The sequence below is a fragment of the Pogonomyrmex barbatus genome, unplaced genomic scaffold, assembly GCF_055798465.1.
Source record: "Pogonomyrmex barbatus isolate J1 unplaced genomic scaffold, ASM5579846v1 scaffold17, whole genome shotgun sequence".
In the NCBI taxonomy this organism is placed as follows: Eukaryota; Metazoa; Arthropoda; class Insecta; order Hymenoptera; family Formicidae; genus Pogonomyrmex; species Pogonomyrmex barbatus.
Window position 1 is genome coordinate 7,169,878 of NW_028297113.1, and position 25,947 is coordinate 7,195,824.

A 25,947-nucleotide genomic window follows, 5' to 3' on the forward strand; every position below is an offset into this window, starting at 1 on the left:
AATGTATATTCCTTAATGCAGACTATTTCTATAAACTTTATAAGATTTGAATTAGGGAGAGATTATCAACGTGCATACGTGATCTTGTCTCGCTTATCAAAAGTACAGAAGGAGATACGAATGCATATTTCTCTCCCTTCCTCTGTCTCCCTTTGAATCTCTTTTCATGCGCATCGATAGCCACAATGTCGTAACGACTATAAGAATTCGACAGAATTCGGAGATGCACGTATACGATGAATGCACGTGCGATTCTTGTTATGCGACGCGGGCTAACAAGCCGGCGAGCGAGAAGGCAAACGAAGAGGCGAGAGTAGCGGAGCTAAGGAGTGGCGGACTAAATATAATCTGTAGATCAGAAAACACGCACACAAACTGCGTAATCCCCCGCCTAGAAACACGTTTAGTCGCCTTAAAACTATCTACTGTTCGCTACTATTCGTTTTGGAATTACACCGGTGCATGCCAGAATTCTCTCTCTCTCTCTCTCTCTCTCTCTCTTTCTCTCTCTCTCTCTCTCTCTCTCCCCCCCCTCTCGCCGGTTCGTGCGGACATTGCGCGTTTCCGCACTCATTCCCGCAAGCGCGACAAGCGGTCCGCGACCGCTGCAGTAACCTCGGTGCAACGTTCGTGTACGTATGTGCGTTTTACGCGCGTAATACGAGCCACACGCGGATCCGTGCACGCGGATGTGCACTTGCACATCAATAATAGCCAAGTGTTTCCCAATCACAATTATATTGCTCTATGCGTTATAAAAATTGTACGAAAGATTTTATATTTTGCTCGTGAGCGTTGCAGCGATCGAAAGGCGGTTGAATTCAGTCGGCATTCGAAATATCTTGTATACAAGGAAAGGTATATAAACCGAAACTGAAAAATTTTGTCTTTGATTCTCTTTTGATGAGTTTGGATTTTTAATCGCGCTATATCGGTCTCACGCGTATCAATTTCTACGCGTGCATTATTTGCCGTGAAGAAACGTGTAGCGCTGAGCTTCTCTCGTGTCGCGTTTTTTAATATATCGCTTTTTTTGTCTTTTACTATTGAAATTTAGCTTAAATTATCACTCTTTAACGAATAGAATCGATGACAGTGAATTATAGTAAATCTTAACGATATACCTTGATATTTCGTATTCTCAAATGCAAAGATATTATATGCAAGATATTTAAAATCAATTAAAATCATTCGGTCATATAAAACGCGCGATGTAGCTCGTGACAAAAATTAAATTTAATTTATCGCACTTTACACGTCGAGTGTATGTTATGTTTCTACACTCCCCGTCAGTTAAATTTTATTGTATCTTTATTGTATACAAGATATCTATTTCTTTACCATTATACGGATAGCCTGTCTTATTTATAGTTGCGTATGTCAACTTTGATAAGAAAAAAATTCTAGAGTTAAAATTATATGGTAATTTAAAACTTGAAACAATTTACTTTACGAGGAAATTAGCGTTGGTCCGAAAAATTTCTATTTTCGTGGTAACCGCGTTGCTTACTCGGAGTAACAGTGGGAATGCCGGCGTGGCCTCAATTTTTACAACGTTGTAGAACGGAATGCAAAGCGATCGTATCGTGCAAAAGTTTTCACGCGAAGAAAATATAAAGGTCTCACTTAAAAAGTTTAAGAGAAAGAGTACAACAGAAAAAGTATAACAAATATATACTTGACTTGAAAGTATCGGTAGATAAGAATAGAGAATCAAAGAAGAGGAAAGGAGAAGAGATGTGTCGTAAAATGTATCGTTCCCTAATGGCTCTTTTCTTCCCGTTACTACTACGCGAGGACGAGGAATGAAATCAAAAGTGTGGAAATGCGTAGCTAAACAAATTTAGTTTCTCACGAGAATTAAAGCCAACATGGATGATCTCTGAAAAGCGATCGCTTTGTTTCTATCGCGCGTGGTGGCAACAGAGAAAGAGAGAGAGAGAGGGACAGGGGGAAGGGGGGGAGGGAGATGGAGGAAAAGAAAGAATTCACAGTGGAATCTTTTGCGACAGACTTTAGTTTGAGCGAGGGATTTTTCGGATAAAACGAAGCATAGTATACGTTCGCCCGCTGCGGAATCGCGCCGGTGTCATGGTTGTGCAACACGGCACGGTGTGTGTGTATATACGCGCGGTATAATACGGACATAGTTGTTTCACCGTCGTTGTATAATTGTATGGCTTCCAGACGGCCTCCGACAGTCATTGCCGAAACGTCTCTCCGTTACGTACGTTGCTCGTTTATGAAATTTCGCTTGAATTTTTCGCGGATTGACACCGGATCGTCACACTTGACCGGTTGACGTTAGCGACGCGAACGATCGATCGGTTTTGATCGATCATCTAGCCTTGTAGCGCGCGCGCGCGCGCGTGCGCACGCGCGCGTTATCCAGTGCGCGTGACATGCAATGAGAGCGTAAAGCAACGAGAGAAGAAATAAACGAGTATATATTTTCGAGCAACTATGTTTACGAAGAAAATCGGAATACATCGTGCACTTCGCACCGTTACGCTCGCCCGTCACATACGTCTCCGCGTAATTACGCATTACGTAATACGTAATACCAGCTGACGACGATGCGACGAGGACGGTGCGAACAGTGTTCGTGTTTGGATTCGTCAAGGCTCGCGCGCGCGTCCATCCGTTGCTCCGTCCTCGATGTGCTCGACGTGTTCGATGCGCCCGACATCGTGCTCGAATAAAACGTTGGTATGTGCACATATACGCGCGCGTGCTTATAATTCACACACGAGCGAACGAATGGACGAACGGACAAACGTGACACCGTTTGCGCTACCGCGTTCTCCAATTCTATCGCTCGCGACGCGACGTCGCCGTTGTCGCGCGAGCGATAGAATGTACGTGTCAAGTCGATGACTCGAAATATGAGTGAAGTGAGGAGACGAGCGAAACGAAATTCGACGCATATCTGGTGAATTTACGTTACTCGACGTTACTTTCTTTATCTCGTCATTGTCGTGTCGGTGATTGGATCCGCGGGAGAGCGCCGTCGATTCCACGAAGCTGCCGCGAAACATCGTTACTTTGCCGCGACAAATCAGTTCTTGCTTATTTGTCTCGCTTTTTTCTCTCACGTCACGCGTTCTACAGTTCCGTCCTCGTGCCTCGTGCTAATCATGGAACCAAGTTTCACGAAGCCCCCCCATTGATATCTGACGATTGACGCGCGAACGCGCGAACGAGCAAAAGTCATTTTCACGCTATCCCATTGTAACCCGTGGACTTTATTTCGCCGGTGGAATCTGAGACTTCGCCTAGTATTCTCACTGTGAACCAAAAATTTATAGGATGATAAGAGATATCTTGGCGCGCGAAGCATTGATACAACATGTGCGATATGAAATATAGAAAATTATATCAAATACAATTGATACACGCGGTAGACTTACTAGGTATGAAAATTTCGAGACTTGTTGTCAGCAATAATTAAAAGCATTTTTTATATAAACAAAATTAGTTCAACTTGAGATCACGACAACGTTTCAAACGATATTTACGATATTTGTACGATAAGTAAAATTTGCGAAATGCAAAACAATCGCAACGGTGATAACAAATGTGCGATAAACGAAAGCGTTCTTGCATAATTTGTGACAAATATATAGCATAAAACGTTACATTACGTTGAAGGAGTTGTGTGATACATGAGGAAACGCGTTTGTGGAACGCAGAAAACAAGATGCCATAAAAGTGCCATCCGAAATCATCACTGGATTATCACACATGACGTACGAAGAAAGGTTGAGACATTCGCTAACGAATAGTTGTCGCGATATTAATTCCTCTCATCAGATTCAGAGACAGAGTATACCGATCACTGTCGTTTCTCTCGACGCGAATGAAAATTAATAATTCGAAAGCTTTTTTTACTCGAAAGGAAAGAGGAAGCGAAAGAAATATTTCTTGTCTGACGACATTCTTTCGTTTCGATTATTTATTATTGATAATATATATATATATATATAATACATGCGGTAGCATCTCCGAGATACGTTTCACTTGGATGTTCATCTGGCGATTTGATCGTCCGCTTATATCGCTCTTCGCAGCGGGAAGAAGAGTCGAAGAATTGATTCGAGAAGATCCGCGACGAGATCAAATTGTTGGAAGGAAACGAGTCCCGAGAAGAAGAGTTTAAATAATAGTAAGAGATGAATGAGATGAGACACGCTTTGACAGCTCTGCGGTCTCCCGTGAAGAATTCGACCTTGAACAACGGGGTTGCGAGTGTCGCAACGGCGACATGGTACGACGTCCCGACGCCGGTTATCGTGCATTGCCGTGAGTTTCATGAGGAGACGGAACGTGATGTCATCAAGAATGACGAGGCGAGAAAACGTAAAAGATTCTGTGAGGACGAGACGAGAATGAGGTTTATCGAGGAAAAGCCGATGACCAAGTCCTCCGAGAGAGATATCGAAAAAGTCGGCTCATCCAAGGACGCGGAGTCTTCAGAGTCTTTAGAGAAAGATACGTCAGCTTTTAGCAGACTTTCATCCTCCTCTGACAAGACGGACGTCGGCAAGACGTCGTCGTATCGAAACAATGCGAACGCGGATACGGACACGACGGATGTAGTCGTGAATAGATTAAGTCAAACCCGCGCGGAAATCAGATCCTGCAAGCTTCAAGTGAATCCTGAGTTTCACGTGGACGAGAGAACGACTCGAGATGGGAAGAGACACAGCACTACGATGGAATTAAATGCTACCACGACAGTGAAGACGGACGCTGATGGAGTGCCGACGATCAGCTTCAGCTTTTTGCGTGCCGATGAAAATCTTCACGATGATGACGAGATCGTTATTCTGGAAGTCGATACGAGCGATCAGGCTGACACCTCGGGAAATCAGCTGTACGATCTTCCTAAAAGCGCCATCCTCGAGAGTAATCGAGTCTTCGTAGAACAAGCCGCTCGTGAAAGCGTTAAGAAGATCAACGATGAATCTCCGGTTCGTCCGGATCTTTATGACGTTCCAAAGGCGGCACGCAAAGATGCGTCTTGGAACGATTCGCGAGAGGAAGGGGCGCCAGATTGTAATCTCGAGCAGGAAAATCGCAAGATCGCAAACGTGATTGTTTTACCCGAAAGAGGGAAGCGACAACGCGATCGAACGAAACGTTCCACTAGATCGCTCAAATCAGGCAGAAGGAGCTATGGTGCGTCGGATAGCGATGGTTACGATGCCGGCATAGCGTCGATGTCGGGTTCGTACTCGGATCCGGAATGCCCGAACGAGGAGGCGGCTTTGTCGGAAAGCGGCGGTTCGGATCGCAGCAAGCGGCTGAGACTGCAAAAGCAGCGATTAGGCAAAGCTTGGAGTAGGATGCGCAGCTGGTTGCGAGAGGAAAGAACCAGAATTGGCGAGGTGGTCCACAGGCACGCCAAGTTGCAGGCGGTCGGCGCGCTCACTCCTGAGGTAGTGTCCGAAAAAAAGAGGAAAGAAAAGAGAAAACAACTTTTCACACATTAGTTGTAATAAACGTTAGTTAATGTCGACCGAGAGTAAGAAAAATTAAAACGTTTGAAGGTAGAAATATTTTATTTAGAAACATTCTTGGGAAAAATTCTGGCCGTCCATTTTATTTTCAAAAATAATATTAAATACCCGGCCTTTTTATAGTAGAGACGTAAGATTGATCATTTAGAATCAATCATTTGCATTTATCCAAGTCGTTTAAATCTGTGTCAATTTTAATTAACGTTTGTAAATCTTATGTAAATTATAGCTTAATTAGCTATACGTTTGTAAATCTTATGTAAATTATTATTATCTCGCTCCTACTTCACAATTTCTTCATTTCACATTTCTTCATATTTTTTAGTTAAAAATTTAATTTGTTTCGACTTCATAAAATTTAGCTTAAATAATATCATATTTCCAAGTTTCCAATATTAAGACTTTTGATTTCTCGATGTCTGCAATTTAGATCATAATATTTGTAGTGAAAAAAATTCATAGATTATTCATAGATAATTCTTGCGAAACGTAAAATGCGTGCAAAAACAATAAGTTTTCCCGCTCATGTGAATTTATCTCGTATTACTGTGATCGATTTCTTATCGAAAATTTTCGCATCAAGGTGCGAAGCAATTCCATCCCTGTGCGAACATCTAAGAGCAAGCAGCGTGGTTTTTACGACCTGACGCGGGCTTGCGCCCAAGAGTCCGGCTCGATCACCAAAGTGGAGGAGTTTGGTCTGTCGTCGGTATCGGAGGAAAGAAACATTTCCGAAGATATGGAGAGGCCAGTGTCGGCAAACGGCACGAGGAGATTACAAGGCAATCTGCGAAGAAAAACTGCCAGTTCGGATGATATTCTGGAAAACAATAGAATAAGATTACAGCCACCGGGATCTTTTAGTATGGATAAGCTATGTTCGCATGTGGAGAACAGCGAAGCGAAAATAATGAGGGCGACCAACCAAACAACTCCAACGCCGACGCTGACGCCGACGCCTACGGCAGGATTCAGCGGTGATGCCGAAACGTCAAGGGACAGTGGGAAAAGTGGCCTAATTAAAAGGAGAATGCTCGGCTCGATCAGAGGGTTAATGGCCTCGACTCATCTGTTGCAGACCCACGAGTCCGACGAGGTACTTTATACTCTCTCAAACTCTTGTCGCTCTTCTTTCTCATTGCGCTAGAATGACTGACGTGTTTGTGCAGTTGTCGCACACTTGCTATCGTAATGCAACGTAATGCACAAAGGTGCATGTGCAGGTTTTGAAAGGTGGAAAAAAATACGCGCACATATACACATATTTAAACGTTCGAATGTCATGGAAATTTGAATAATTTTAATTTATTTGATAACTTTTAAATCATTAATAGAGATCCTCTTGCGAGTACTTAATTATGTAGCAAGTACTTGGACGAAGACACTATGGCACTGCAGGTTGACTCTTCCTGCGTTAATTAAATACGCTATTTTACGATCGTTTTGGTCAAATGGTCCGCATATTGCAGAGTTGATACTTGTACTCGTAATAAACACGATCATAAATAAGTTTATGATTTACAACAGAGATTAATATTAATCGGTGAAATGGTAAAGACCTTGCCATAAGACAATAAAGGAGTTTGTTTCGATAGACTTTGATACAAGACAAAAACAATTTTCATAACAACCATAATGCAAGAATTTAAAAGATACGGAAAATTTTTTAAACTTCTTTTAAATTTTGAGACATTACGATCGTATACACATATTGGATACATTATATATATTAATTCGCACTCATATTCGTTATATTTGTTATTTCAGGGATGAAGAAATGATTTGGAAAAGAGATTTTCCTGTAAAGTTCTATGTGCGAATGCTTGTATCTTCACTGGTCGTTTCTCACTAACTGTCTAAATAAGTCATATTATAATGTGACTATTATGATGTCATATTATAATATGACATATGTAATAGTCAATATTACAGTTCAATATTTTGCCATATTTCAATATTACGTACTAAATACAAAGTTAATTCGGCAAGATTTTATGAGATGCACGCGCGACGTAGGAAAGCTAAATATCTGCTTGATTCATGACACGTTTCGCTTTTACGACAAGCTTTTTTCTAGATACTGCTTTTAACGATGCCATCATTTTTATTAAAAATTATTTTTACTATAACAAATGTATCTAACACGCTTTTATCAAATTATTACAAATTATTAGATCTGTTGTGATAAACATAAAATTATTTTTCTTTTTTCTGTTTTGTGAAAGCCCAATTCCCAATTATCTCTCTGATTAACCGACAAATTTATTCATTGAATATACACACATACACACACACACACACACACACACACACACACACACACACGCGCGCGCGCGCGCGCGCGCACAATTTGTGGAGATTCTATATTCTCTTTTTAAACGCTAAAATTCTTTTTCTTTTAAAAAATATTCTTTTTTCTTTTAAAAATTTATAAAAAAATAAATGCTTTATCAATCTAATATTTAAAGAAATTAACTGAACTGTTCTAATATAATATCCAAAAAAATGATTGATCTAATAAATCATTTTTTATCTTTACATAAATAAACCGTACACCTTTTAAGATATATAATTCTTATAAAAGTATAAACATCAAAAAATATAATTCTTCGAAAATGTGTGAGCAAATATTTATTTAATAATTAATAATTTACAAGTTTAATTATATATGATAGAAGAAGATAGTTAGTCGAAAGACAAAGGTCAATGTTGAAATTGCATTGTTGTTATTGAACATTTTCCAATTCTATTTTCCCCAAGTTAAAATTTTACAAGTGGCTCGTCTGATTGAGATTTATCGATTGTTGAAGAGAAATGGCATTAAGCGACTAGGCACGAGCGTGTCTTAAAACATCGCAGAAGCAAACCATGGAAAGTGTGGGAAAGTTGTGCGGAGAAAATAGCCGACTTTGTTTCGCGCACACGCACACGCACCACACACACACACACACACACACACACACACACACACACACACACACACACACACACACACACACACACACACACAACACACACACACAGAGAGAGAGAGAGACAGACACAGAGCATGCTTGACCGCCTTCCCTACGTGTTCTCTTCGTGTCTTGAAGATCGTATGCACGTGTAAACGTATTTAGAGGCGCGTGACCGTGAGGAATAGAAAGATTGTGATAGAAAAGATTGCGCGCTGTTTCTTAACTGCAGCTACATTCGCGGATTTTTCGATAACGTGGCAAAAGTCGACGAGTTTCTCCATGTATATACTTGTACCACTATGTATATACTTCTGAAGATACGGAGATACGCGTCGTATAACTCATCAAGGACAACTCTTTTAGTCTCCAATGTTGTAATTCCGAAATTATTCAATTTCATTGAAAGCGAATAATTTTTCCAAATACAATTAGGCTCGCCTCTTATATATTTATAAATCAAATACTTTTATTGCTAGTATCTCACAGGTGTCACTGAATAGTCTTGATCGATATATAATAATCGTTATCACGATCAATAATTTTTGTGGTAACATTTCTCGGGTTAGCATTCTCGATGCAAATTCTGTTTTGCTTACAATCCATCATTTTTTACCTCCTCATATTGTAAAGATAAAGATGTCGTATGTCGTGTTTATATGTCGTAGAAAAAGTCACGCAAACTAATTACTAGGGGGTTACTAACTATTATAGAATTTGAATGCATTTTTATTCTATGCATTTCTGATCACTTTCGATATTATTGTAAAATTAGAACGTGACAATTTAATGGACAATAATTACGCACATCTCACAAAGAAACGCTCGTAGCGATGAAAGTCTCTTTGTGTAGCGATAACTAAATAAATAAATATATATATATATATATATACACACACACATAGCTAAATTTCCTAGTAAGACAAAAGGAGAGTTTCATTCAGAAATTCGCACACGTTTTTTCACATTAACATTTGAAGATATGAGTGAAGAAGATCATCCATGTTAAGCGATCCTCATTAATACGAACAATTTGGCTTTGCAATCGTGTCATATATTCTTTCGATCTGTGCTGTCAAACTTGTGTCGACGTTTAAAATAAGATGAATACATGAATAAATTGATTATTAAAATAATTATTAAAATTAAACTAGCTACAATAGACACATAATAGCCACCAAAAGTTCCAATAAGCGAACGTTTTAATTTTGATAACGATATGATAGACCATTAAGAATTGATAATGTCATATAATAATGTCATAGTATAGTCTTGAGAATGCAATTGAGAATGCATATTGTTGCATTGATTGTAGATTTTACATATATTGTAACACATTCAACGGTCATCGACTGGTGATCGGTAACCAGCCATTGACTGGCACACCTGTCCATTCCAACGAATGGAAGCGAATGGAAATAAACCACCTGTTGCAAGTATACGCCCGTTTGTCGTCATCAATCTGGTGTAATAGACGTATCGATTAACCTTTTAGCCGTCCGAATTGGTAATAGCTACGTCAACTTGTTTCATTTCGAGGATTATTCGTGAATACATACAACTACGCGCGATTTGTCGTGAAATGTATAACGGCGTGAGACATAAATTTTATATAAATTTATATATAGAAATTTATTATTTATATAAATTTATTTATATAAATTTTTAAATGATGGAGAACAAATAAAGGGTACAATTTATAATAACCTAGTATTAAGAAAATTTTTGAAAAACCAATAATTTGATATTGCATATATCGATGTTCGATTGTCTATTTCGATTGTCTCGTTGTCATGGAGATAGAAAAACATTTCTCGCTTGTTGTTTTTTGCATTATTACGTATAAATCGTAATATTATTCCTTAATGTTGGAAGAGCGAACGATTGCCAATCATATAACATAGCGGTTGAAAGACGAATCTGTCGCTTGTCGGCAAATGATCAGTTATTGATTACATATTTGAGCATTTAATTGGCTCAGCACTTGAATAATTATAATATTTACGTTACGACGAAACGAGAAAGCTACCGAAGATAAATTGTTGCCTGGCAAATGTAAAAAACATTTGATAGCGAACTTGTGGATGTAGTATCGAATGAGCCTGTTATGTGACATTTTATTAATTCGCCGACCAAATCTATTACAACTTTCGCCTTGTCATCGATTTTATAAATGTCTCATATTTTATATATATATATTTTTTTTTTTACCTGTTATACCAACATGTAGCGATATGTATCTATTATATCAATACCGCGGTTTTATCAATACCGCGTGTGTCATAATTCGCGTATATTACTGATAAAACTATTTTTTACAATGGAAAATTACACTATGTTCGAGGCAAATACGCGATAAAAGTTGATCTGCGTTGAGCTGACGTCTTTAAGTAGGCACCGCTAGTCTACTTAATTATTTTGATATAAAATATATCAAACATAGAGTAGTTGACATTTCTTGACATTAATATGTAACTTTTAACATTTAATAATGAAACGTAATCGCGATTATATTATTGATCAAAATATCGAGAATAGAAATTTAAATGGCAAGTAAGAATTGCTTTTGATAAAATTTAGACCGAGTCTGTAGAAAGTTGTTCTATCAGTGGCGTTACATTACAAATAAACCACAATTATTACATGTATGTTTCACACTGCATACAATCGATATGCTGTAGCGATCATTTTTAGCAATTACTTTTAGCAATTATTTTTTTATGAGTAGACCTAGCACGTCATCGCATCATTTGCATTGTTTTATTGATTTTAAACGATGGATATTGATTTGATATTGTTCCAATATTGTTTGATATTAATATAATTGTCTCTTGAAATTGTACAATTATTTAATCGCAGTGAAAATCGCAAACAATTTCAATTTATAAAGATAAAGATAAATTATTTTGTACGCAAAGAACTCCCTATCTTTCCAAATAGATAAAGAGATGCTACGTAATGATGCATCAGAAAAAAATTGGAGGTTATTGAGAGTAGTTGAGATTTGGTCGTCTTCAAGTTTCATCCTTCGTTCGTCAAACAAATTGTCAGATCGGAATCTCGGGAATTTTATCAGTAATATTAATTTACAATTATTGATAGCAAAAGCGCATTAGGTGATCCAATTCTCGTTACAATGACAAGAAAAATTTACAATTTATAAAAACACGACAAAAAGATTTACCTTAGCAGATGAAAATTATCAATCACATATGGACCGCGTCAAATTTGTTGAAAATATCTAAATTTGACTTGCAATCCTTTTTAACACTAAAGGTAACTTTTTACGTAACTTTTTGCATAACTTTGACAGGTTATAGTGATGAAAATATGCAGACACACGTATAATGTAATATTCTTGCCATCTAGTATCTAGTATCTCTATTAACACTTTTACTATTAATACTGCTACTATCAGAGATAGCGAGATATTACGTAATATGATTACGTATGATGATCAAATGTCGAGTTTGCATTGATGTAACCATCTTGTTTTCTAACCAGAAATATTTTGAATGAAATGAAAAATTAAGACATTATGTAAAATTAAGATGACCTAATGACCTTTTTATCTTATTATCTTGAAATTAATTTAGATAATATTTTGCTTCTTATATTAACATAAATATTTGTTGATACTAATATGATTTACTTTTATTATTACTTGTTATATTCACCTTTTTGTTTATGAATCAAATCACATCTTCGTAATTATTGCTTTTTACAACTTGTCGTTCTTAAGGTTTACATCAACAATTCATATCAAAACTGCTGACGCAGAAATCAATTTGTTCGACTGACACATTTGCCGATCGTATCTAACATGCTCCATTAATTCTGTAGAAAGGCAGTTTTCCGTTACCGACATTGAGCGAAATCTTAAAACCATCCTCCAAGAACACGAATAAATTTACGACAACTGTCGACAGTTTTGACTTGCTCCATTACAATTTATGTATAGTTTGTTAAAGTCCTCGTATCGAAATCGAATTTTGATCGTGTCTTAAGATTCTCTATAGATTCTAGATAATTAACACACGACTCTTTCTTCAATGTTTAGCGAGTCAACATTTGCTTTCACTTTGAAATGCCTCTATTTATGATTAAGCTTTAATTCGAATCAAATGTCAGTCACCTTTGTTGCGGTAAACGAAAAGAAGTGCGATATTCGATAACTACGGAAATATTTATATCGCACGAACAAACGCCTTTCTATTATAACTAGTATTTTATGATTTTATCATTCCGATAGCTTCCGGGACAAGCTATAGGTAAAATAAACTTTCTTTCTCCAGGATATGACAACGTTATCGAAGTTAAAAATAGCATTAAAATACAAAAGAAATAATGAGAAAATAAGGGAGAAGAAAATGAAGTGTGTGTGTGTGTGTGTGTGTTTTGCTTAATCTGTACGTGTGTATTTGGTGTGTACTTTGTAACAAAATGCAGCTAGATTAGTATCGTTTGCAATAATTACATGCGATAAATACATGAGAAAGTTACAACAATGAGGCATATGATTGGATGATAATATGTGTCGGCCTTTTGTGATTAAAGCAGCTTGCGTATCGTAATAGAAAAGTGCAAGCACTAGAAAAATAATTGTTATTAATTATGTGACATTCTGACAATGTTGTATGCGTGGTTATCACTATCTTGTGATTTTTCTTCGAGATTCGAGCAGTATAGATATTTGAACTTTCAAAAACAAAATAGAATGACAATTCCTTTTGAGACATTTTTTTTAAACATTTTAAAATTCACACAAAACTGTGTGACTGTTGACTTGTGTGATTAGAATAGTAAAGCATCTAAATTCGTAAGTAACATTTTGACTCGAACTTTATTATACACAATAAATTTCTCCTTTTGAATTTTAATGACACAACTTTCTACTGTGACTATTTAATGATATTAAGGAAACTTTATCGAGATATTGCTAAACTTTGCTATGATGATATACAAGATGTCGTATTTTAGTCTATTACTCTCTAAAATGAAATAAATCGATTGATGTAAAAAAAACACGCAGTTGTTTAAAATCTATATATATATAAAATCCTTATCAGAATTATCACAAGAAAAAATCGATAAATATATAAATCGGTAAATCGACGTGTGTGCGTGTGTGTGCGTGTGTGTGCGTGTGTGTGTGTGTGTGTGTGGTAAATTCTTATTACAAATTTATCACGACAAGAGAAAATTGATACAACGAAGTGGAACTTTTGAGAAGTCTTCTTCTGTCTTTTCCTTTTTTATTTTTGACATATGTATAACTATCTCATTGTATAACTTTTCAATTTCCTTCTTGTCATACGCAGGGAGGACAAGGTGGTTTCGAGGATGTGCGAAGATATGTTAAGCAAGGAGGCGACTTTTGCAAGGAATTGGCATCAATTCTTCACGAAAGGTATTTGCGTTTTCTACTTCTATATTCCATTTTTTTACTTTGTTGCGCACACAATTTTTCAAGAAAATGCGAAAATATACGTTTCAGAGCCGAATTGGAAGCCACTTATGCGAAAGGACTTAGCAAACTCAGTAACAAGTTGACAAAGGCCTGCGCCAAGGATCAAGGTGATTGTTAATATAAGCAATTTATTGCATTTGTCGCGTTAGAGAGTGCATTTGTGATTTATAACAATATAGATACTTTTCCCATATGAGAAAGTATATCCAGATAGGATTTTTCTTTAACGAAAATTTTTTATCAAGTTTTTAATTTAATAATGAACATCACACTTTTTGCTTCATCGTAATATTGTTAAAAATTTACATATTACGCCTCTCTCTCTCTCTCTCTTTCTCTCTCTCTCTCTCTCTCTCTCTCTCTCTCTCTCTTTCTCTCTCCTCTTTCCTTCCGGTGAGGCCAGTTTATCTTTTCACTTTTCGAACGGTGCAAATATCGATGAGAGCACGGCGTGTTGCAAGATGGGTGGTACCCACAGTAAGATGATTTCCTTTAAATAGGAATTGCGTCTTTCGTAATACAGGTGGTAATAGCAACGGAGGTGTGAACGAGGCATGGAGGTGTGTCGGCGAGGAGATGGAGGCTGCGGCGGAAGCCCACCGGCTATGGGGCATAGCGTTGAGTGAACAACTGGCCAAACCACTCAGAGTAAGTAAACCGAGTCTAGAGAGATAATTATGCATTTCTAACTATACATGCGATACGAAAAAAATTGCGAAGATTGCGAGAAAAAGATGATGCGCAACCGCGCACTTACGTAACTTCACAGGCACGGCCTCGCGAAAGACGAACGTTACGGAACAAAATTAAAATCGAAAATTGCAAGAAAAATTTCTTTTCAATTTATTCTCTTCATCTTCACCAGATTATATTTCGCTGGCGAAAAGTACACGATCGAATTGTTGAAAGATTAAGATAACAATTTGACACGAGATTACATATGATGCAGGTAGATCTCTCGAGAAATTTTTTTAAGTTAGTTTTTCTCTTCGCGAAAACTTGAATCCACGAGACATCGCAACGATGTCTCGTAATGTTGAAAACATATTAGATACGCTATAATATAGAGATATCATTGAAACGTCGTAGAATAAAAGACGACGAATCTCATCTCGAGACCGAAGAAGTAATATAATGTGATCTTTCGTATATAGGTGGGCGTAGCGGAGACGCAGAGTCGATCGAGAAAGAGCGTTGAAAACTCGGTGGACAAGGCGTCCAAGTCCCTTCAGGAATGGCGTGGGATCGCGGCAAAAAGCAAAAAGCAGAGCTTTGCGTGCGCGCGCGAGAACGAGAGATTGCAAGATCTGGCGCGGTTGCAGACCATTAGTCAAAGTCAGCAGAGCAACAACAGGTCGTCGAGTCATCACGTGACGGAGAAGGAAGCGAGCAAACTGGAGGCTAGACGGAGGAAAGCCGAAGACTCGTCGCGCCGGGCGGACACAGAGTTTTACACGGTCAGCGTGAGAGCCGAGAGAGCCCGACTTGAATACGAGAGCACGATGAAGAAGGGCGCGAAGCAGATGGAATTGGTCGAGGAAGAGCGATTGAGCGCTCTCAAAGACCTCGCCAATGTCTACTTGACGCACTTGCAGGCGCTCGCGCCGCGATTGCAACAGGTAATAATAATAATAATACAGGAAAGTTAGACTACGTGCGCGCGGCTTTTGTCCAGAATTCCGAACGTGTATGACTCAAATTTCACTCAATTTCGTATACTTTCTCAGAGCGCCGATCGCCTGCTAACGCCTGTGCGCAGTTGCAACGTGTCACAGGATCTGGAGATATTAAAAAATCTTGTACGCCGAATGGACAATCATGATGTGACGACGGCGGAACAGTTGCTGCCAGATTTCTACGCCGAGCACGTTACCTTGGCGATGAACCGCGAACGACGAAAGCAAGCCTTGGTGAGAGTACTGCATCTGATAAGGCAAGATCTGGAGAGGGAAAGGCGAGGTAGAGAAGGTCTGGAAACTTTACATCGAGCCTTCGTCAAAACTCCAGCGTTTGCGGCGGACGAGAGCACGCAAAACGTGACGGACAAGCTGCATCATGTATGCACTTCCATGACGTATTCTGACCGGCGTTACATCGCTACATTGAGAATAATAATATTCTAACATATAATATTCTAATTAAGACTTATATTAGGGCGATATGTGAATAATTGCAACATCTTTTTATAGATGCGCTCAATGTTGTTGTACTTGGAGGCGGCTAGATATAAAGTTGGCGGTACACTTGCCGAAGTGGAGGGTAGCAAACGGAGCAAACATCCCTTATCGGAGCATATCTTAGTTTCGAGAGATAAGCAAGGCTTGCAGCAAAGTGTTCTCAAGGTATAATTGCGTATGCTAGAAAATTGCCTTTAAATCAAATTCGTCGGTCAAACACGAAACGATCTGAAGAAATATTGAACGGGCATTACATCAAAGACATTACGTTAAGATTGCTTAAGGCAATGCTGATCTAACGAGCGAACTCCGACGAGAGTGTTCACACATATGCATATTTAAACGTATATAGATACATTTATGTATACATACATACATACATTTTTACACGCGTATGAATAAATGTTCATATCACATTAGGTATCTAGCCTAATTCTAAGAACTCAAGGTTGTTTCTTCATATAATCTCTAGTTTAGTAATATCAATTTTGTAGGTACAGGCCGCAAAATTTTTATATAAAGCAAGTATTGATATAATTTAATATCTTTGGACGCCATATTAAAGTACCAAATCGTTAATAACATTCGAGTTCAGCATTTCCTTAATTATGTATTTTATTTTTTCCCACTGTTCCTACTTCCCCACTTTTGTTTCTCCTTCACTTTTGAGAAGATAAAGAAAAACACATTGCAGATTCTTTTCTTTGCAGATTCCTTCTTGGGCAAAGAACGAATCCTTTGAAATTCAAGACAGCGACGACGAACTTGAGATGCATTTGGCGAAGGATCAAGACACCGAGACTCGTGATTGGGCCGATCGAACGGCCGGTGACGGCAATTCCGAGAATCCACCGGATGAGGATGATTTTAGCGATTTTGACGAGTTCAGCAGTCACTCGGAGGACAACAACAACCAGATCGATGGTACGGAAGTGGCGACGAGCAAGACCGAACGTGCGGAGCAGTGCCGAGCGATCTATCAGTACTCCGCGAATCTAAATGACGAGCTCAGTCTTAGTCCGGGAGATCTGATAACCGTCCATCAAAAGCAACCAGACGGCTGGTGGATAGGCGAGTGTAGAGGCCGTACCGGTATATTTCCTGCCACTTACGTTCAAGTTATTCATTAATAAATATGATTAATTTGGCATATTAACATTTAAAAGATTTTCACGTACACATGTACACAATATGACATGAAGAGACGTAATAATGACAGTATCTTTTTCAGTATTTGGCTTCGTTAAATCTGGTAAGAATATTATGATGTGCCAATAATATATATTACACGTGACATTATTTTACACGCACAAAAAGATTTTGATCATGAGATCGTATAAAATTTGAAAATTAATACCAAATAGTAGTTACCATCCGATGAATCTAGCTTCAACAGAGTCTGGCGGAAATATTTTAATTATATCTTTATCATTTATATATATATTTGTCATTCTGACTGCTATATGTATAATTAGTGCTTGTTTGTACTAGAGTTTCTAATTGCGACTCTAAGAATGTATTTTTATTAATTTTAACAATGTGCATTTTAACTCATGCATTTTATCTTGTCAGAATATACAGCGTGTTTGAAAATTTAGTCTATCGATCGTTTTGATTGAGAACTGAAATTACTGTGTCCTATTATGAGATGATATCGTTATGAGCTGTATAGCTCGCGCATTTATTTTTTTGTCGTAATTATAATCATCCATTTACACTTGAAAATTTTGTTTGTTAATGTTATTATTATATTTGCAACGACTATCTTTTATATTTAGCTCGTTAGAGTATTCTGATGCAAAGAGAAAGCCTGGAGACAAAACAATATTTAAATTGGAAAGTGTATTGGAAAGTGTTGCGATTTATTATATTTACTTAATGGAATGCTATTACTTATGTTTACGAAGATATCGAAGATATACCAAATAACATACCCACTACAGTGGATTTGAATAAAAATACGGCTCACCAGCGTGATGTTCGGGGTGCACCATACTAAGGTCCAAATACTTGAAACATTATACATCCAAATATACTTGAAAATATTACTTTACTCAAGCATGCTATATACGTATACATCGCATCTTATTTTTAGTTAAAATTATCACATGTATGAAAATTGAAAATATTGAGTATAGCAAACGTCGAAATAAGCGAAATACGCGAAAAAATAAAACGCTTATACTAACAAACGTGACAAATTGTATATATAAAATTATTTGTTATTATGCAAACAACCAATTGTAAATATCCAAATGTAAGAAATTATTTAAGTATAATATGTTACACACAGAACTGATAACACTTTTATTTACAAATACATAAGTTTTCTGCTCAATCCTCCAACTCATCAAAGTGATCTTGTTGCAATTGCTCCCTGACTTCTCGTATGATGTCGGTGCTATTAGCTGTAACAAGATGACTATAACAAGATAACGAAATGATTATGTTATTATTTAACACAAGTACCGCAACACATTTACCGCAAAATGGACTGGTGCTGGCAGTAGCTACGAAAAAGGTACCGCGCTGATCATACAATTCCGCCCTAATGCCCATCTCTGTACAAACGTTTGTATCGCATGGTTCCGCAATTATTTGAAAAAGATGCCTGTATGTCAAATCCCACCGATGTGCCCAGAAACTGCAATTGCGCGCAGTAGCAGACGTCAACGATTCGGTGAGGTAGACGTAAGAACGTCCGTGGCTACATATCGCCTGTTGCATCGCTGTAAGCGCAACAACCAATATTTTTCTCAGCCATTCCATTTCTTAGACCATCGAATAATCGTTTTACCACTACTAACCAATCATCGGGATCTGTAGATAATCGAAGTACGATGAATTTGTCCTTATACAACCAGGTTGCATTTTACCGCCGTTTGGATAGAAATCAATGTGGCCTATATATCAAAATAACAATTCAGAAATTATATATAAATGAGAGAGAGAGAGAGAGAGAGAGAGAGAGAGAGAGAGATTCTCTATAACAGCAATTTACAAATTACATATTATTCGACGAGCATATGTATCGAAGAAGAAAAAGGAAGCGCATGCGAATGTTTCTGTATAAAAATTAAGTGTTATCTAATCAGTTACCTATAGCTTCGGGTAAGCCGAGACCCATACTCGTGAGTAATTTGCCATTTGTATGTATTACATCAACGAATGGCGCATCGTTTTTGTGCAAATGAACAGACGCGTCAGTCTTGCGGAAACACGGCTGCGCCGGGTCCAGACCGGTGATTCTCCGTACAATCCATTTGGTCTGTCTCTTTTTCAGCTCCTTTGCGACAAATCCGCAAATGTGAGCGCCAAGACTATGTCCTATCAGATGTAAAGGACCCCAATTATTTACATCCGGTTCGTCTTTAGTGATCGTAGCATTTGTTACATGTTCTATAAATCTTGAAAAACGAGTTGACATTAGAAACGATAGACATATTTAATACCGATATGTACTTGACACAGACGATATATAATCCTATTCGAACGCTTCGAAAATTTATTTCTGAACATCTCTCGAAGAACTCGTTGTATTGTTTATAACAAAAGTTACGCTAATTACTACATCGCGTGTACATGTACACACTTTGATACTCGATATCCCACTATTCTGGTGTTAACCGCTGCCTTATAATAATTCCATGTGTTACCAGCGGTGCTCCAATCTATTACGACCACGTTAACATCATCCTATACACAATTCCATTTCACATGAAAAATGAACGATTATTCGAAGAAGATTGCTATCGATTTGCAATCTTCAACTACTTACCCACTCGAGAAATGCCTTTTCCATATCCTTAATCCAAGTTTCTTGGCTGTGAGATAGGAAACCATGTATTATGATTACCGTCCTACGTTGTATCTTGAAATCTGTCCATTCTAAACCAAACTGTTCGCCGAGTACTACTTGTACTCGGCGCGGTTGTTTCCTAGAAGATAAAAAAAATTGCACGTCCAAAGCGTCGGTGCCGTTGGGTTTTTCCTTAAAGAACCGTTCCAGACTCGCCGCGACTGTCTTTCCCAGACCAAAGCAATCTATTTGTAGTTCATCTTGCGATGAATTGCTCAACAATTCGTCTGTACGACTAGATAACGTATATGTAAAATTTGCCAAGATAGTCTCGTTATATAGAGATACAGTGTTTGTAATGTACGCCGTTTCATTCAATGCATATCCAATAGGTTGAGTTATGTTTGTCACGTTTGAATGCCACAGGCAAAAACACACTCCGACAAAAAATTGATATAAAACGGCAAAGAACAATAGAACAGGAATGATACACGCCATCGTTGTGTGCTAATATTGTAGTCTTCGATATGGCATTTATGTTATTCTCGATTAATAGATATGTGTACGAAATACTCGACTCTACTACGTTACTTTTGATTCGATAAGTGACGACGATTTGTGCTTAATCACACAATTTCTAGACAAACAGCTTTTTTATTCTTATCCGGTCAAAGCAGCATTGATTACGTACAAATTCCCGATAACACCAATTATCAAATTAAACACCATCTTGATTTAGAAAGAGACTCAAAATGCATTCTTTATTTCAATCGAAATGAAATAATCGTTTGAGTTTGTCAGTTTTAATTGTGATTTATTATTTTTTTTTTTACTATAATACTTTTCCCTATTAATTACTAGTCGAACAAAAAAATATTTCTAGAATTTAGGGAATATGAATATAATTATCATATAGATTTTACGGAAATTTATTTTCATAATTTTCATAAAAAATGCATAACAATTATATTTACATATGCCTTCATACAGATATATCATCTGTATTCTGTACATTTAAATAAAATAAAAAAAAAAAAAAAAAAAAAAAAAAACAAAGGACTAAATAAGCGAATAAGCGAGATTTTAGATTACTCTCACAAATATAATTTTCATGTTATAAAAAATGTTGAAAAAATGAGAAAATTTCATTAAAAATTCATTAAAGTAACATAATAATTGATATATTGTAAATATATGGAAACCTGAATGTATAGAAGTAATGCGACACTCGTGTATATAATTTCTACGATATTGTCAAGATTTCTCTTTTCTCTGAAAATAACTTGGAAAAATAAAAGAAAAAATCGCGTCAAAATTATATATTCAGCTTTTGCTTCTTCCATTTCCGATGCCTCTCCTTTTTCTTTTGCTGTAATGAGAAAAAATTTTCATGTAAAATACATTTCATGTAAAGTACATTTCAGGCATTGAGTTCATTCATATAAAAAAACGATATTTACTTACTTGAGATTGTTGAAATTGTGTTTGATTTGCACTACTTTGCGTACTGCCACCTTGAAAGCTACTAAAATCTATTGATTTATAATCGAATTTTTCGGATGGTAACATACCCTGTTCCTTGAGTAATTTCTCATTTGTTTTTTTGTCGCCTCTCTTTCTAGCTCTGTCATCGAATTAAGAACTTGATTATTACTATACTGCTGTTATTTCACATATGTGATAAGCAACTTACCTCATTGTTTTAACCGTTTCAGAATTGTTATCACTCTGAATTTTTCCTACAAAGTTTTCTTGCATCTTTTGTTTTTGAATTGCTTCTTGTTTTGCTCTTCGTTTTGCTTTCTTGGACATATGCATAGTTTCATTATCTAAACACGGTGTCGGTATAGAAAAGTCATTGTCGTCGTTCTTTTCACGATACTCATTTCCAATATCAGATTCTCTCTTTCTTTTTCTATCATGCATTTGATTTAAGACTAGATGCTTAGATTTTTTCTTCTTTTTCTTGGACGACGTCACCTCTTCTGTATTTTTTAGTTGAGATACTTGTTTAAAATGTTGATAAACTCTATTCTTACTCTCGTTAATCTCAGCCTCATTTATATAACTGTCTGCGATTTTTACAGTTGAACTCTCCTCTCCTTTTTCCTGTTTCTCTTTCTTTTGCTGTATTTCTCGGTCTCTTGCTTCTTGATCTACTATCATTGGTATTACACACTTATATCTCATAAATGGGCTTATAAATATGGCCTTTTTTTTATCTTTTTCTTCATTGCTTTTTATCTCTTCATCCTGAAATAACAAGCACAGTCAATTGAAAATACACACACAAAATGGCGTTTTCTTTTTAAATATTTCCTATATATTTCCTATCATTATTCTATCTTAATAATTATTGTCACTATCATTTTTTTACCTGTGATATAACTGGTGTGTCAAATATCGTTACAGTATGCTTCATTGTCTTGGCCTCTAATGAATCAGACGTGATATTCTTATTCAAAAGACATGGCAAGTCTGCTCTAGCTTCTGTACCGCTCGGTACATCATGTGGTATATATAAAGAAGCCCCTGTGTCCACTACATGATTTTGTTGGGTCGGCCTTTGCCGAATATCCTGCTCTGGAATAGACTTTACGAGCGGTTGCTCTCTAGCCTTCAACGCTATCTTATGTATTTTCAGCAAGTTTTGTCGCACTAACGGTGGGATTGGATTACAGCACGCCAAAATACCTTGCATTTCGCGTGGCAAAGTCTCGGCTATATTCAGCAACATATGATTTGGTAATACGTAGCCGATACTATCGTCTTCCTCTCTCGCGGTAAGATCGCGCCATCTGTGCAATTCCAAGAGTGCGTACATTTGTTTATTATTGAATGATTTTTGGCTCTTTCTGTACACATTCATACAACTTTCTTCCGTCCAAATAGGTTTCACATATGTGCGTTTGCAAATGTCAGTGCTTTGATCATATACAGCCTTTAAGATATTATTCTTACCATTAGCTGCATCGATCAATTCATTTTTCAGCACATCCTTTATGTAAAGTAAATAGTGCGTGTCTTCTCTTGCATATTTCATCAATTCTAATGGTAAAGGCCTTATACGCCAGTCGGCCAATTGAAAATGTTTATTGGATGTTATATTGCAATATTTGTTTAATAAATAAGCCAAACTAAGATAAGGCAGGTTGAGTTGCTTTGCAGCTTGATGGGTGTCAAACATATTAACAACATAGAGCGACAAGTCTCTTTGAAGCCACAGAATATCCATGTCGGCACCGTGAAAGACCTTCAAGATAGAAGGTTTTGTAAAAATTTCATTGAGTTGATATAATTCTGATCGCAAAGTCAAAGTATCGATTAAATAATCAGTGTTAACTGTCGATATTTGCATTAGACAAGTTATGCCTTGAAATGTTCTATAAGAATGATGCTCCAAATCTACAGCTATTTCTTTATGATTTTTCAGATCCTCTAAAAGAATTTTGATATCGGAAGGCTTGTCGATGAAAGTGAATTTAGTATCGTCTAATGATTTATATTTTACAGGTACTCTCTTCTTCAATTGATATTCGGGCGTTTCAAACTTATCCAATTCAAATTCATAAGGATGATTGAAAACCTCGCCATGTTCTCCTTCTTCGACATAGAGAACTAATGGTTTCAGGGAATTTGGCTTCTCTTTGATTCGAGGCATCCATGGTTTTGGACTATTGTCAATTTTATCCTTAAACATCAATTGTGGTCTTTGTATATTTTTTCCACCTAATAATCGTACTTTTTCGGAGCCATCTAATCCTTGGTCAGTATGATTTGTCTTTATATTCCAAGTACCATTCACAACTGGTTTTGGCATTTGCGATACGACCAATTCTACTTGGGGATTTCGTAGAATACCACTTTCTTCATCCATTAATATATTCTATAGCAGATAACAGTAAAAAAATCATCAGGAGAAATATATTTATAAAAAAATTCAAACATTACGTATTTTATTGAACGCTCACAGCTTGATCTAACATGTAGTCGTTTGTTTCTAATAACAGATCAAATTTTTCATCCATGTTCCGAGTTTGAATATTACTAGAACCTCCTGCTATCTTGATTATGCTTTGCATTGTAGCCAGCATTCTCTCTATATCCTTATGCCTGGCATCGTTGAAGCTTGGAAAGCAAGCATAGTAATTGAAATTGTCTCCAACAGGTAGATTGTTAGCTGCTTTGATTCCAGTTCTCATCGCGTCAAAAGCATCCTGAAATATATGACATTTGAATACTGTAATACTTTTATTTTATTCTCCAAAATATTTATCATATATAAACCAATACTAGCGAGTATTGATATGAACGAGTAAGCATACCTGAATGTAATTATCGAAAGTGTCGTATCCGGGAATAAGGCAAGTTAGCAACGTGTCTTTCCCTTCGGGTTCGATGTCATCGTTTTGCGAAGCACTCGCCTCATTATCAAAATTTTTGGCAAATTCCATATTTATCGCACATGAACTTGATTATTTTGTCAAAGTTTCACAATGTCTCGCTAACACTTATGTTACTTAGTGTTGCTCGTCCTCTTCAGTCGTATTACTTCGTTTTCGAGCATTTTCGAGGTTATCCCTGTTCACATACTCCTATTCAACATACGCCATGAATATAAGGAGTCTGTTCTTTTCAGCTGAATTGGCTGCACTAGTTCAGAATTTATCTTTCTTCTTCCAGTGTAAGAAAGAAAGATAAAGTATAAACTAGTTCAGCCAAAAAGAACACACCTAAGCCTATGTTCGAAAACACCACCCGAGTGACTTCGTCTTATCCTTGTTGTTCATCGAATGTTAAATAAGGATAAGACGATACACTCGGAATCACTCGGAATCACTCTGGTGTTTTCAAACGTAGTCTAAGGTGATGCTATAAAGGCTGCATCCCGATATTCACTGCCAGTACGTGAAAATCTACAATATACCCAATGAATTTTCAGTACTAGAGGATCAATCATGTAACTTTATGTGAAATTTTTCACTTTTCATTTTTCACTTTTTACTTTTCATTTTTCACACCTTGACATTTCACGTGAAACTTTTCACGTACAGCAATTATGTATGTAGCTTGGATGCGTGGAAAGTGAAATCATGAAACATAGTTTTCATAGGTTTTATAGCTAATGAAAATTATTTTATTGGTACAGTATTATATACATCTTTTAATAACCAATTGTATATGTACTATGTACACTTAATCCTAACACAGCCCTAATCTTCTCTAATTCCGAAGCATATTTATTAATTCCCTAGATTTCCGCCTTTCCGCCACCAAGGTACACGGCGAAAATGTTCACGTGAAAAATTTCACATTTTCACGTTTGAGAGAGTTACATGATCCCGCAAAATAGTACATGATCATAAGTTCACGTGAAACTTTTCACTTTTCACATTTCCGCCCTAGGGGAAAAGTTACATGATTGACCTCCAGTAGTGAATATCGGAACGTAGCTAAAGATAAGAATATGCTCGTGCGCATGGTCGCGCCCCTCGATGTACAACAACCAATAAGAATCTTTCACAAGATACGTCACCATTAAGCGCGAAAAAATATTGCACTTTCTGACCAGATCTCTTCGTCTTTTGATGTTAATTTTTGCATGCTGTTACCGCACTCATTTTGAATCTGCAGTGAAATCACTCAAACTTTTTAGAAAATAATAATAAAGAAAATTGTTCAATCGCATTTTTACACGCATTTTTATCCATAGGGCCATCGAACACAAAAATGACATGGCTGCACATGCATAGCGTAAGACTGTCTGGACCAATGAAGTTTCAGCATAAAGTCGTCACATTGATTTACATAACATACTTGGTTCAGACAATCTTAAGTCCCGATCTACAATAAGTGATTTAAGCCTTAAGGTATGTTTTTGAATAGGAGCTTATGCTATGAATGTTGTGCAGATCGACTTCGTTATTTAATATTTAATATATTTAATATATAAATTAACAACTTATCATGCACTCGCCAAGCGATTCATTCACTATTGGCGATGGTGTCACTGTCGTGGTACCGC

At 37.0% G+C, this 25,947-nt stretch overlaps 3 protein-coding genes across 5 annotated transcripts; 1 reads left to right on the top strand and 2 right to left on the bottom strand.

The window, feature by feature from the left end:
* The first annotated feature begins 655 nt into the window (after positions 1-655).
* Positions 656-18,418, top strand: Nost (Nostrin). Of its 3 annotated transcripts, XM_089074268.1 has the most exons (10): positions 656-763; positions 3,479-5,441; positions 6,106-6,618; positions 13,798-13,886; positions 13,974-14,053; positions 14,470-14,594; positions 15,101-15,565; positions 15,674-16,003; positions 16,136-16,288; positions 16,834-18,418. In XM_089074268.1, exons 2-10 carry the CDS (start codon positions 4,173-4,175, stop codon positions 17,251-17,253), a joined length of 3,444 nt encoding a protein of 1,147 aa, XP_088930394.1. In that variant the 5' UTR covers positions 656-763; positions 3,479-4,172; the 3' UTR covers positions 17,254-18,418. The 3 variants fall into 3 exon arrangements, with proteins under 3 accessions (XP_088930394.1, XP_011647608.2, XP_088930395.1); XM_011649306.3 differs by lacking the exon at positions 656-763 and having other exon boundaries at positions 2,722-5,441; XM_089074269.1 differs by lacking the exons at positions 656-763; positions 6,106-6,618 and having other exon boundaries at positions 2,723-5,441.
* LOC105433840 (phospholipase A1) lies at positions 18,157-20,861 on the bottom strand. The gene is made up of 6 exons (XM_011649305.3): positions 19,902-20,861; positions 19,716-19,819; positions 19,223-19,530; positions 18,931-19,026; positions 18,607-18,852; positions 18,157-18,531 (listed from the first exon to the last, which is right to left on the bottom strand). Exons 1-6 carry the CDS (start codon positions 20,418-20,420, stop codon positions 18,458-18,460), a joined length of 1,347 nt encoding a protein of 448 aa, XP_011647607.2. The 5' UTR covers positions 20,421-20,861; the 3' UTR covers positions 18,157-18,457.
* A 142-nt stretch (positions 20,862-21,003) lies between these two features.
* Positions 21,004-24,553, bottom strand: Rrp6 (exosome component Rrp6). Its single transcript, XM_011649308.2, has 6 exons — positions 24,248-24,553; positions 23,894-24,139; positions 22,300-23,808; positions 21,616-22,175; positions 21,387-21,546; positions 21,004-21,291 (listed from the first exon to the last, which is right to left on the bottom strand). The coding sequence occupies exons 1-6, from the start codon at positions 24,374-24,376 to the stop codon at positions 21,238-21,240; spliced, it is 2,658 nt and encodes an 885-aa protein (XP_011647610.2). The 5' UTR covers positions 24,377-24,553; the 3' UTR covers positions 21,004-21,237.
* Between the last annotated feature and the right edge of the window lie 1,394 nt (positions 24,554-25,947).